Below are 14804 nucleotides of genomic sequence, written 5' to 3' on the forward strand. Positions count from 1 at the left end.
TAATGTCCCAGAGGTGTTCTATTGGATTTAGGTCAGGCAAGCATGGGGGTCATTCAATGGTATCAATTCCTTCATCCTCCAGGAACTGGCTGCATACTCTCACCACATGAGGCCGGGCATTGTTGTGCACCAGGAGGAACCCAGGAGCCCCTGCACCAGTGTAGGGTCTGACAATGGGTCCAAGGATTTCATCCCGATATCTAATGGTAGTCAGGGTGGCATTGTCTAGCCTGTAGAGGTCTGTGCGTCCCTCCATGGATTTGCCTCCCCACACCATCACTGACCCACCACCAAACCGGTCATGCTGATCGATGTTACAGGCAACATTACCTTCTCCACGTCTTCTATGGACCCTTTAACATCTGTCACATGTGCTCAGGGTGAACCTTCTCTCATCTGTGAAAAGCACAGGGTGCCAGTGGTGGACCTGCCAATTTTGGTGTTCAATGGCAAATGCCAATCACGCTCCACAGTGCCGGGCAGTGAGCACAGAGCCCACTAGAGGATGTCGGGCCCTCAGGCCACCTTCGTGAAGTCTGTTTCTGATTGTTTGGTCAGAGACATTCACACCAGTGTCTTGCTGGAGGTCATTGTGTAGGGCTCTGGCAGAGCTTCTCCGGTTCCTCCTTACACAAAGGAGTAGATACCGGTCCTGCTGATGTGTTAAGGACCTTCTAAGGCCCTGTCCAGCTCTCCTAGCCCATATGGAAGAAAAATATATTTCCAATATATTTAGGGAAACATTTTTTCCAAATATATGGCCAAAATTGTAGCATTTCCAATATATTTGGGAAAAAAATTAAGAATGTTTTTTTAAAATATATTTTAAATATATTTTTCTTCCATGTGGGAGAGTAACTGCCTGTCTCCTGGAATCTCCTCCATGATCTTGCATGGGGACAGGGGGACACAGCAAACCTTCTGGCAATGCCACGTATAGATGGGCCATCCTGGAGGAGTTGGACTGCCTGTGCAACCTCTATAACAGTGGTCCTCAAACTACGGCCCTCCAGCTGTTGCGGAACTACATGTCCCATGAGGCATTGGAAAACTCTGACATTTACAGACATGACTAGGCATGATGGGAATGTTATGAAGTCCATGCTGGCCGCTCCGAGGTCGCGGCGCGCTGCTCGCACTGCGACCTCGGAGGTCGCCCCAGGAAGTCGGATCGCCCCAGTGTGAACGGGGCCTTAACTTTAAAAGCGGCTGCGCCCACATATGTGCATATTTTCATTGTAACTCTTTATGCTTTGAAAAATTCAATAACAAATTTCACGGGAAAAAAAAAAAAAAAACATCACTGCTCCCCAAACAACTAATTTTTTTAAACATTTTATTTGCTTTGGTACATTATCCCCAGAGCAGTGCCCAGCCTTCCATGCCATTTGTATGACAATGCCTTGCCTATTGTCCTAGGAAATGGCCATAACTATTTTTTTAACAATTGGCTCCAATTAACTTCATTGGTGTTCAGATTCAGCACCCAAAGTTTAGTAATGTTCGATGATCCTGGTTCAAAGCGATCGCAGGTACGTTCAGGTCATTCCCCATGTCCGAAGGGCAGCTAATACAGCTCAATCCCTCTCTTTGCCAGTCTTGGACTTTTACTATTAAAAAATAGTAATGGGCATTTCCTAGGACAATCGGCAAGGCATTGTCAAACAAATGGCATGGAAGGCTGGGGAACATGTACCAAAGAAAATAAAATGCCACAAAGATTTTTTTTTTTTTTTGGGTGGGGAGAGGGTGGGGTTACCTTTCCTACAACCAAGAAGTGACTACTTCATCCATATAAGGGTCTGCTAAGGAGTGCAACAAAATGTTGCAACAAGGCTACAGAGCGGGCATCATCTAGATTTATTTCGGGCAACACCTCATTTCATGGTTTTTTGATTGGCTAGCTTACCAGTCTTGTAGCCTTTGGGGAATTCTGAATGGTACCTACCAAGCTGGATGTACACTTCAGCTTTTTGAAAATCATCCATTTTGCTACAGCCTCTGTTGTCTACGATGGTAATCAGGTCAGTAAGCGGATAGGCATTTCTTATCATGGTCAATCCTTCTGGAGTTTCTCGGGCCTCAGCATTTTCTCTGAACTCCTCGCCATCTTCCAGGACGAACTGACAGGAGTTGATGAAGGAAGATTTTCCATGACCGGTGTAGCCAAACAGTTGTAGTAGGACTCTTGTATAGCCCTGACTGCCCAGATCTCCTTCTTCTAGGCTGAAGTTCCTGATGTTGTCCTTCAATTGTCTAATATCCATTGCTGATAGTTATTATTATTGTTATTTTTTGATAGTTTTCTCTCTTTCTCAGTTGTTTCTATTTTCAGTGTGCAGAACTTCAGCCGTAGCAAGGAATATATACTGTATCTACTTTCTCTTTCATGTGACAACAAAAGGAGGTGGTTGGCAGGAAAGAGGAAATAATTGTAACACACAACAAACAATTAAATACAAACAGTACTAAATGATTGTTTAAAAATAAATACACAAAGTGCTATTTTTGTATTAAAAACCTAAATTGTCTCTTATTTAAAGGATTTAGTTTATGTCTGATTGATATAAACATCCTATGCCTTTTTTTTCCTTAACAAATTTTCAGGTAACCTGAAAGACCGGAAAGTTCTGAGGCTTTGCAATGAGGCATACTTTACATGTTTGTTTGTTTTTCTTTTCTTTTATTTTGTTTCTGTACTGTCAACACACCCAGACAGAAAAATGCTGCTACATGAAAACAATTACTGTAAATGACATTGTTGGTTTTAATAGTCACATAGTTTGTATTCCTGTCTGTGATGAAGACATGCAAAATAATAACTAAAGATTATGGTAATTCAAAGAATAGAGTATTTTCCAGAATTATTCATCCAATTTAGGAGGTATTTATAGACGAGTGTGACGGCGCGCACGTCCCTCCTATCTCGGTGGAAGTCTCGTCAGAGAGGAGGCATGTCGCGCCCTCACTCGCGTCATCCCATTCGTCCTTGCTGCAGCCGGACGCGGGACCGCTCAAGACTAAATTCTGCTACATGCCTGTACTCCTGTGGATATATGTACCGTATATACTCGAGTATAAGCCGAGTTTTTCAGCACATTTTTTTGTGCTGAAAACGTCCCCCTCGGCTTATACTCGAGTCAAGGAAAAAAAAAAAATTCCCTGGCCGCTCCGACAGGCTTAAGCTTTAAAAATGGCGCCGCCCGTCGCATACATGTCACCGCGCACGCGCCGCCGCTCGGGAGAGGCCGGGAATAGCCGAAATTATACGAGCGGCGCGTGCGCAATGACGCGTCGGCGCCGGGCGGCGCCATTTTTAAAATGAAGGCGCCGCTGGAACAGGTAAGTGAAACAGCTTCACTACCTGCCATTATGCAGGGCTGCGGGCACACTACAAGGGATGCAGTGCTGCGGGGATGGTCCACCTGTACCATGCCCACAGCACTGCATCTCCTGTAGTATGCCCACAACCCCGGATCCTCTTGTACCATGCCAGTACCCTGCATTCTCCTGCACCATGGCAGTACCCTGCATTCTCCTGCACCATGCCAGTACCCTGCATTCTCCTGCACCATGCCAGTACCTTGCATTCTCCTGCACCATGCCAGTACCCTGCATTCTCCTGCACCATGCCAGTCACCCTGCATTCTCCTGTACCATGCCCGCCGCCCTGCATTCTCACCCTAGGCTTATACTCGAGTCAATGATTTTTCCCATCTTTTTGTGGTAAAAGTAGGGGCCTCGGGTTATACTGGGGTCGGCTTATACTCGAGTATATACGGTAAGTGTAACTGCCTGAATGTTATGCAATAAACTGGGGGTAATGCACTGTTGTTGGTCCATTTGGAATTTTTTGCATATGCTAATTGCGGAGTCATAAGGAGACAGGACCATTTACCATCTATCGGTCTTGGGATCGTTGTATTGGCTAACAGCTATATTCTGGAGTGAGGAGAGCTTTATTCCTTATGCTATGTTCATCTGACATCTGGTAAGCGGCTTGCAGTGTACTCACACACATCGGGTGAAGGTGCATGGGAATTGAGTTGGCATTGTTATATGTAAATTACTCACGCTATATATAGATCTATCTGGTAAGAAGATTTACCTGTTGGTGGTGGGGATCGTCTCACGTGGATATCACATTTATTGAATTGAGTTATATCATTTATATCATCATTCAAGTCACAGAAGTTTAGTGGTTCATCTTTGCATGTTATTACACACGGATGGATTTTCATTTTTTTGACTTTTTTTCTTCATATATGTTTTAATTATATTTGCACTATTGTGATTAGTGATATATCATTTTTATTAAGTTTAGCGCACCAATTATTTTCTATACATTTTCCAGAATTGTTTTTCTTTGCTTTATTTTCTATTTTAACCCCTTAAGGTCTAAGCTTTTTTCCTGGCACTTGTTTCCTACAAGTTAAATTCTGCATTTCCTGACGCCAACGTGGCAGCATACATATGATATAGCTCCGCCCCTATATCCACCCACAGGACCTGTTTAAATCTGACCGAGATCAACCTCCCCATTCTTCTTTGCCTCAAGATATAAACCCGCAAGACTGTGATGTTGCGATAAGTCCCTACCTGCAGACTCTGTCGGTATCCGCCTATGTTCAGCCTCTCCCAGGTGCAGTCCCACATCTTAGGTTGCTTAATGCACCAACAAGGTGGGGAGCACCTTCTGGTGGTCTTTTGGGGCCGAGGAGTTCTCTAACTAGAGACGACAGAACCTCATGTGGTTCACCTGAGATGGTTTTGGCTGCTGGAGTCCATGATGCATGTGTCTCCCTGCACACCTCAGATTGCGCTTCGTTGCTGGAGTCCATGATGCATGTGTCCCCCTGCACACCTGAGGTTGCGCTTTGTTGCTGGAGTCCATGATGCATGTGTCTCCCTGCACACCTGAGGTTGCGCTCTGTTGCTGGAGTCCATGATGCATGTGTCTCCCTGCACACCTGAGGTTGCGCTTTGTTGCTGGAGTCCATGATGCATGTGTCTCCCTGCACACCTGAGGTTGCGCTTTGTTGCTGGAGTCCATGATGCATGTGTCTCCCTGCACACCTGAGGTTGCGCTTTGTTGCTGGGGTCCATGATGCATGTGTCTCCCTGCACACCTGAGATTGCGCTTTGTTGCTGGGGTCCATGATGCATGTGTCTCCCTGCACACCTGAGGTTGCGCTTTGTTGCTGGAGTCCATGATGCATGTGTCTCCCTGCACACCTGAGGTTGCGCTTTGTTGCTGGGGTCCATGATGCATGTGTCTCCCTGCACACCTGAGGTTGCGCTTTGTTGCTGGAGTCCATGATGCATGTGTCTCCCTGCACACCTGAGATTGCGCTTTGTTGCTGGAGTCCATGATGCATGTGTCTCCCTGCACACCTGAGATTGCGCTTTGTTGCTGGGGTCCATGATGCATGTGTCTCTGCACACCTGAAATTACGCTTTGTTGCTAGAGTCCATGATGCATGTGTCTCCCTGCACACCTGTGCTGAATCCTGATGCTGGTGTCAGTGCTGCAGTTTCTTTTCTCCTACAGGTATGTGCTTTTCGTTTTTGTTTTCCTCCCTTGTCTCTAACTTTATAAGGCCTACAATTTGATCTTCCTCAGCTTGTTGTTCTGTGCTGCCTACACACCACAAGATTAGTTCTGTCCTTGTCAGTTTGCCACTCAAGTTCAACCAATGACCCCATGCACTATTATTGGTGAAATGTGTTTTATGATCACAAAACAAAGACACAAGCTCACTGCAGAGATTTCAGTTCATAATTCACAACTCATACTGCACATATTCCATTAGATGGGGGCCAGAATTTATTTTCACATCTGATTGACAAGATCACTCCACACACTGTACAATTGTCACATGATGATAATCTCACAATGTGCTAGTTCTAGTCATTTGTGTTTTTTTTTTCTTTCATCTGTGGTTTTTCCTTTGACCATCATGCGTGTGTGCACGATATGTGGCAATTTCCAGTCTCATGGCTGGCTATGGCATCCATGCATGCACTGTGCAGATGGCAAGTGGCAGCCATCTTTGCTTTGGCATGTACAGGCTCACGCATGCGTGAGGTGGTTTTTGCACTGGAAACATCTTCTGTTTTCCCTTGCTTATGCTGCAGGTTAATAGGGGAGGGGAAGGAGGTGATTAAGGCACATGTCTATAATCTGTTTGCTTCTTTCTATGAGTCTCCTTCTTTTCCTTTCTGCACAGTGCTGACATCCTTGCTCTAAAAGGAACTTTCTGCCACATAAGAATAAAATATGTAGCGCTAAAACATTAGGGAAAAAGTCCATAAATAAAGTCCATTTCCACCAGTGATATTGCACGGCACCAATTTGCAGTAAAGTGAAGGGAATCCACCACCAAAAGGAGTGTTCAAAACACGCTTACCAGATAGTTATGTATATTGGGCCTTGAACTATCATAGGACTGCAACACCTTTGGTGACGAATTGGACCCAACCTCTTCACAAAGATGAATCCCAGAATAGATACCTTGACAGTAAGCCTTAAGGGAGCCACTCAAAAGAAGGAAATAAAACCCCTCATAGTGCAGTAATTTCCATATACTTTATTGGAGACAAAGCAAAGATATATAGCACTCACATTTAGGAAGGGTATAGTGTGCGTTTCGTCACATATGACTGACGTCTTCAGGGAAGCCCCTGAAGACGTCAGTCATATGTGACGAAACGCCGCGTCGGGCCGCCCTTGCTGGACGCCAACATGTAATAGAGGACATTGGCTGCTACCTTGCTAACCGATTTGGAACCACGCAGGTCGGCGTGTGATCTGCACACTATACAGGGGATCAGGGTCCCTGGGTGTGACATGGAGGTTCCCTGGTGTGAAAGGGAATCAGGTTCACCAGGTGTGCCATGGGGGATAGGGGTCCCTGGGTGTGCCATGGGAGACTGAGGTCCACAGGTGTGCAATGGAGGAACATCAGAGTCCCAAGGTGTGACATGGAAAAACATAAGGGTCTCTGGGTATTACATGGAGGAACATCAGGTGCCCCTGGTGTGACATGGAGGATCATTGGGGTCCCTTGGTGTGGCATAGAGGGACTTTAGGGTCCCCAGGTGTGACATGGAGGAATATGGGGGTCACTGTGTATGACAGCATAACATAGAGGAGCCATCAGATCAGGGTCACTGGGTATGACATAGAGGAGTTTTTAACCCCTTCCCTTTTTATTAAATTTTTTTGGGGGGGGGCGGGGGGGGGGGGTTGCAAGTAGCTGGTCTTGCCTAGGGCGTAAAATAGTCTAGCACCGGCCCTGCTTTCCAGCTGATGCCACACTACATGTGCTCAGGTAGGCACCATCAGTCTGGTAAGAAACAAGAGGAAACGAGTGCCTTTCCATGAGCGTGGCCTTATATTTAGATGCAACTTAGTCCACTCTCGCTCTTGCTTAAGGTCAAGCTAAAAGAGCGTTGCCATGTCATGACAAGTCCAGTGTGGACAGCGGCTCATCCATCCCCACAGGTCTCACCCAGGAGGTGCAGAAAGTTACCAGTGAGTGTCAGCATTACTCCTCCCCTGAGTGCTAAAAGTAACAAAAGGGTAAGAAGTGCTGGGTCTGCGGCACTGAGCTATTACCAGATAACTGTGAATATTGCCACCAAGACCTCTGTAAGGACAAAGAATGCTGTAAGCCAGCAAGTCATGACTGTTCAGGACAAGTCTCCAACTGAGTTCTCCAATCACATAGGCCAGTGGACTCCGGGCACATCGTCAAGAACACAGCCCTGCAGATGAGTTCAGGGAAACACAATTTACCCTTCTAACCAAGGAGGCCCTAAGCCCATTAAGCCAACTTTGTTCCCAGCTCTGAGGGCACCTTTATCCAAGCGATTGACCCCTGCCTTACACCTGGCTACACCAGAGGTAGAAGAGGCTAAGCAGGTTTTGAGTGCCTCTTGGGTCCAGTCATTCTTTAGGGCAATTAAGCAGGCCCGGATTGGGATGATCCATGTCGCTGCCTTCCAAGTCAGTACATCACATTTTCAAGACACGCCCTTCCATACTCCCCAATGAATGGAAAGGTAAAGAGGGTGATTTTAGGGGAGTTGCATTAGTGATTAGGGATGATCGAACTTTTGAAAAGTTTAGTTTGGCCAGAACACCCAAATTTCCCAAAAGTTTAGTTCAGATTCCAGAACCCCATTGAAATCAATGGGACCCGAACTTCTGGAATCAGAAAACACCATTTTGAAGCCCTAAAACCCAATAAATGCCCCCTAAAAAGTGCCTAGGGTTCTGGGTCATGCCCCAGGGACTTAGAATCAGGCACAAAAAAGTTATTAAAAATTTTAATTTTTGATATTTATATATATATATGTATATATAAATACCCCTAACCCAGAATCTGCATAGTGGGGTCACCCTGCATAGTGGGGTCACCCTGACATGGCAGAGTCAGTTCACTCTAAACTACACTATGGTCACCCTGGCACTTAAAGCTATCCCTACAAAAACTATATTTTTGAATCTAACTATAGTGGTATATAGTACCCTAACTACACTGCATATCCCTTTCCTCACACTAATAATTGCAAAATGACACTGGAGCTTTACAAGCAGCAGGAGCAACACAAATGCTTCCACTCTCTTCCACAGCCCCTGTATTACAGTGCTAGAGTTTTGGTGGGGCTATGTTATATACTGGGGGGCGTATGGGGGGCGTATTCACTCCTCAATGGGCTCTGGACCCCGTAGTCACTCCAATCACATTTTACTGATGTTTCTGGGCCAATCACGAGCTTTTAAAGCCCAGTTCCTGTCCCATTGCATTTTGGGCGGTTCTGGTGGCCGAATTCCGAACTTTTACCACAAAAAGTTCGGAATTCGGCCGAATTTCGAACACCCAATGTTCGGGTCGAACCGATGGTCGACCCGAACCATTCGATCCTCCCTATTAGTGATATGAAATTTTACATTTTTTAAGTAAGAAGCGGCAAAATTATACCCTACTCCAGAGGGAAGTGCCAATTCTCTGCTCAAAAGAATGGCACTGCATCGAGCTAATGCACTTAACATACGTTTCAGTAGCACAAACTTTACAGCACCACACCCTACTGCAAAGATATGGACACTACCATTATGCATTCTGTCAGGAGTGTTCTTCTTTCCAGGGAAGATTTACAGTTTACGTTGGCTGTATCTACGATCAATGAATTGATGGATATCTGAGAGATTCAGGTCAAGACGCCGGGGGTGCTTGTAAGCCAGTGATCACAGTACTTTGTTGCAAACGCAGCACAGTTGGGATCCAGAGTGGAGGTCTCCATCACCCATGAATTGCTTTAAGAGCAGATTATTAGTGCTCTTGGTGAGCTTAACCACTTAAGCCCCGGAAGATTTTACCCCCTTCCTGACCAGGGTTTTTTTTTATTTATTTTTTTTTTTTGCGATTTTTCACTGCGTGACTTTAACGGACAATTGCACGGTCATGCGACGCTGTACCTAAACAAATTTGATGTCCTTTTTTCCCCCCACAAACAGAGCTTTCTTTTGGTGGTATTTGATCACCTGTGCGATTTTTTTGATCATGCGCTATAAACAAAAAAAGAGCGACAATTTTGCAAAAATAACAATATTTTTCACATTTTTTTTATATGAAATTCCCCCCCAAAAAAATGTAAAAATCTAAATTTTTTAACATTTTTGGCCAATTTGTTTTATGCTACATATGTAGTTTACTAACAAAGGGAAAGATTTCTGTCATTTTTGGTGTTTTTTTTTTTAACGAGTAATGGCGGTGATCTGCAATTTTTTTTTTGCAGGACTGTGACATTGGGGCGGACAGATCGGACCCTTGACTGACATTTTTGACACATTTGGGGTTACCAGTGACATTACTGCAGTAATCAGTGCTATACATATGCACTGTTACTGTAAAAATGACACTGGCAGGGAAGGGGTTAACTGTATTGGAGAGGGAGGGGTTAAGTGTGTCCTAGGGTCGTGCTTCTAACTGTGATTGGACATGGCTACTAGTGTAAAAACACGGTCCTACATAGTAGAACCGTCTGATCTCCATTTTTACACAGGGGAGAATGACAGGCGGCTTGTTTACATCAGCCGCCTGCCTTTCTCCCTTCCCGGCGAACGATCGCGAGTGACCGGCGGACATCGGGTCCGCCGATCACACGCACTGACTTGTTAGGGAATGGGGCAGGTGTGCGCCTCAGCGCACACGCCCGCTATTGGCTCACAACCAAGTGACAGGCTAGTGACGTACCGGTACGTCACTTTGCCTGTCCGGGGCTGTCCGCCGCAGTATATGTACTTGCGGCGGTCGGCAAGTGGTTAAGTGATCAGCGGATCTTGTGGATGAAGTAGCATGTGTTGTTATCAATGTTCCCCGCTGCATTCAGCAACAATGAAGAGGGCTTTAAAGCCCAGTTCTAGGTCAACAAACCTGTCCTCAGGCAGGGTGGTTGTAAGTGCCTGTATGATGACAATTTTCCCTCTGAATAGAGGTTTTGACTATTCCAACAAACTCACCGCCGCTCAATTCTGGTTGTCCTCAGTTTGCTGTGCAGATGGCTGGTGCTTGCAGCCAGCTCTTGATTGTCGTATAACAGGGTTTGTTTCATAGAGCGGCACACATCCTTGAAATGTCGAACACACTTTATTGGCCACGATTGTCACATGTACATCCTAACGCTAAGCACTATTCCTGGAGCAATCGGTGGTTAGTCTGCCCTTTCTCCTCATAGGATGTTGAGGCTTCAGTGAGTTTTTCCTGATAGTTTAGTCCACTCTACATTCCAGGTCTCAAGATCCTTTTGCCAGAATGGAAAACTTCGAGAGCAAATGGAAAGGTGTGCAAGGGCACCTTTCTGAAAGACGCACAGGCATGGTCCTTTTCAATCCCTTCATCATCCCCTACAGGAGTCTGGTTGATGAGAGACCCCCCAGGCTACGGTAGTGTGGGGACAAGGGTGGCCGAATGTGTGCACAAATGGTAATGCCCATTTTTTGGGATCCAGGGGTGCCATCTACAGTAAAACCGTTACTTTTGGTGCTTTAGACATCACCTTACAGAACATTTCTTCATCCTGACCAGAAAAGCACATTCCCCTGAGAAGATGGATATCCCCTCGGAGGAGGAACCTACAGCAAAACCTTGTCATCTTGGAGAGTCCAGGTCATCCAGAAAACTTACAGTGTGGCCAGACAAGAGCCTCCAGAAGTGATACCTGCTCATTCAGCTAGGTAATTTTTACATCTTTAAATAATAAATATATATATATATATATATATATATATATTTATTTATTTTTTAACCACTTTACCACCGGAGGATTTTCCTGCTTTACGTCCAGGCCACTTTTTGCAACTTGGCACTGCGCAAATTTAGCTGACAATTGCGCGGTCGTGCAACCATGTACCCAAACTAAATTTACGTCCATTTTTTCACACAAACAGAGCTTCCTTTTGGTGGTATTTGATCACCTTTGCGCTTTTTATTTTTTGCGATATTAATTAAAGAAAGAGCGAAAAGTTTGCAAAAAAAATTGACATTTTCTACTTTGACAGTTAAAAAATATCCAATATATTCAATTTTTGTCATATATTTAGGCCAAAATGTATTTAGCTACATGTCTTTGACTAAAAAATTCTCAATGAGCGTATTTTTAACCGCTTTAAGAAGATTTTACTCCATTCCTGACCAGGCTATATTTTGCGTTTCGGCACCGCGTTAATTTAGCGGACGATTGTGCGACGCTGTACCCAAATACAATTTATGTCCTTTTTTTCTCCATAAATAGAGCTTTCTTTTGGTGGTATTTGATCACCTGTGCGATTTTAAATTTTTTAAAAAAGAGCGCAAATTTTGAAAAAAAAAACAATATTGTTTACATTCTGATATAGAACACTCCCCCCAAAAAAATTTATAAATCAAAATTTTTTAACATTTTAGGCCAATTTGTTTTCTGCTACATATTTTTGGTAAAAAAAAAAAAATCACAATAAGCGTATTTTGATTGGTTTGCGCAAAAGTTATTGCATTTACTAACTACGGGGAAAGATTTGCCATTTTTATTGTTTATTTTTTTTTTTACTAGTAATGGCGTCGATCTGCGATTTTTTTTTTTTTTTTTTTTTTTTTTGCGGGACTGCGACATTGCGGCGGACAGATCGGACCCCTAACTGACATTTTTGACACTTTTGGGGGGACCAGTGACATTACTACAGTAATCAGTGCTATAAATATGCACTGTTACTGTAATAATGACACTGGCAGGGAAGAGGTTAACTTTATTGGTGATCAATGGGTTAAATGTGTGCCTCATGCTTACTGACGTGTGTGTGGGGGGAGGGGATTGTATGACACAGATCGTAGGTTCAGCTATGCTGAATCCTGTAATCTGTCCCTGCCTGTCATAGAGGCGATCCGCCTGCTTTGTTTACACAAGCGGGCGGATTTCCTCAGTCTGATCACCGCCTCTCCTCCCCTGGCCCGACTCCCGCTGTGCCTGAATACAGCGGGAGCGAGATTCCGGCGGTGCGCGTGCGCGACGCCAAGAGAGGGGAGAGTCTGGTGACATAGGTCTAGGCCAGACCTTAATGAGCCACTTTGCCGCAGTAGCAGCACAGTGACCAGTGGTAAAGTGGTTAACAGAGACCCTGGAGAATAAAATGTTGGTCCTTGCAATATTTTATGTCACACTGTATTTGCGCAGCAGTTTTTCAAGTGCAATTTTTATTTTTTTTGCAAAAATACACTTTCATAATTATTAACCACATGCCGACCGCACGCCACAGATGTACGGTGGCAGTCTGGCTCTCCCAGGCAAAGTCCCGTACATGTACGGCCCTCACCTGGGAGGAGCCAGGGAGCTAATGTGCGCCGCCGGAGGCGCGCTCCCGCCCCTGCTCATCAGCGGGGACGCTAGTGCGTGTGGCGTGTGTGTAAACACAGCCGTCCGTACTTCTCCCTGAAGTGATCACAGCTGTCATGTGATCCTGCTATATAGGATCGCATGTCTCTGTGATGACTTCACAAGCCACACCTCCCCCACAGTTAGAATCACGCCCCTAGGGTCACATTTAACCCCTTGAACACCAGTACTGTTAACCCCTTCCCTGCCAGTGTCATTATTACAGTATCAGTGCATATTATTTAGCACTGATTACTGTAGCAATGTACCCCCAAAAGTGTCAAAAATGTCAGTTAGGGATCCGATCTGTCCCCCGCAATGTTGCAGTCCCGCAAAAAAATTGCAGATCGCCGCCATTACTAGTAAAAAAAATATATATATATAAAAATAGAATAAATCTTTCCCGTAGTTAGTAAATGCAATAACTTTTGTGCAAACCAATCAAAATACAAAGCAAATTAAAAGTTGGGTAGGGATTGAATTGACACAAAGTAAATCTGATTTGGGAAAGATGGTGTGGATTCCACCGGGGCACCAAGATTTAGAAAATACCACAAACCCACTGACTAGAAACACTTTTAGAATAGGGGATGGCCTTTGTAGGCTTTATTATTGGGAGTATAATGCACCTTTAATTTCACTTTAAGACACAAATTATTTTAAACCTGGGAAAGAGGGCGAAGAACATCATGGACCCACCCCCTAGTAGGGTTTTTCCCCGGGGTACAATACTCAAAGGGTAATGATGCAGAGAGTTGCACTGATTTCATCTTCTTCAGCACTGCTCTTAGGACTCCTTACTGCCAGGAGAAGATATGAAGGACCCCACTAGTCACATGATCGCCCTAAGATGAACTCCTTTTTTTCTCCCTTTGATGCAGGAGGAATACACTTTTTATTAATAAAGCTGGAGTCTGCCTGTTCCCTCCCTCTTCATTTCTTACGGAAAATAATTAAACAGATCAAACAGTGTTGGCAGATATGAACTGTAGCTCCCCAGTGCCGGAAGCACTCGTGCAGCCCCAGACCATGACACTCCCACCACCATGCTTGACTGTAGGAAGACACACTTGTCTTTGTACTCCTCACCTGGTTGCCACCACACACGCCTGACACCATCTGACACCAAATAAGTTTATCTTGGTCTCATCAGACCACAGAACATGGTTCCAGTAATCCATGTCCTCAGTCTGCTTGTCTTCAGCAAACTGTTTGTGAGCTTTCTTGTGCATCATCTTTAGAAGAGGCTTCCTTCTGGGATGACAGCCATGCAGACCAATTTGATGCAGTGTGCGGCGTATGGTCTGAGCACTGACAGGCTGACCCCCCACCCCTTCAAACTCTGCAGCAATGCTGGCAGCACTCATACGTCTATTTCCCAAAAACAACCTCTGGATATGACGCTGAGCATGTGCACTCAACTTCTTTGGTCGACCATGGCGAGGCCTGTTCTGAGGGGAACCTGTCCTGTTAAACCACTGTATGGTCTTGGCCACCGTGCTGCAGCTCAGTTTCAGGGTCTTGGCAATCTTCTTATAGCCTAGGCCATCTTTATGTAGAGCAACAATTATTTTTTTCAGATCCTCAGAGAGTTCTTTGCCATGAGGTGCCATGCTGAACTTACAGCGACCAGTATGAGAGAGTGAGAGTGATAACACCAAATTTAACACACCTGCTCCCCATTCACACCTGAGACCTTGTAACACTAATGAGTCACATGACACCGGGGAGGGAAAATGGCTAATTGGGCCCAATTTGGACATTTTCACTTAGGGGTGTACTCACTTTTGTTGCCAGCGGTTTAGACGTTAATGGCTGTGTGTTGAGTTATTTTGAGTGGACAGCAAATTTACACTGTTATACAAGCTGTACACTCACTACTTTACATT

The 14804-nt window shown here is 44.9% G+C and overlaps 1 protein-coding gene across 1 annotated transcript in view; it reads right to left on the reverse strand.

Moving 5' to 3' along the window:
• LOC309558405 (uncharacterized protein) overlaps positions 1–2309 on the reverse strand; it is a gene marked incomplete at its 3' end in the record, with an annotated part of 28458 nt that extends 26149 nt beyond the window's left edge. The window contains exon 1 of the mRNA XM_082261479.1: positions 1949–2309. Within this exon, the coding sequence (XP_082117605.1) occupies positions 1949–2267 (319 nt within the window). The 5' untranslated portion in view covers positions 2268–2309. The remainder of the gene's footprint in view (positions 1–1948) is intronic.
• Positions 2310–14804: the final 12495 nt, after the last annotated feature.

Source organism: Pelophylax lessonae, assembly GCF_965119305.1.
Source record: "Pelophylax lessonae genome assembly, chromosome: 6".
Lineage (NCBI taxonomy): Eukaryota > Metazoa > Chordata > Amphibia > Anura > Ranidae > Pelophylax > Pelophylax lessonae.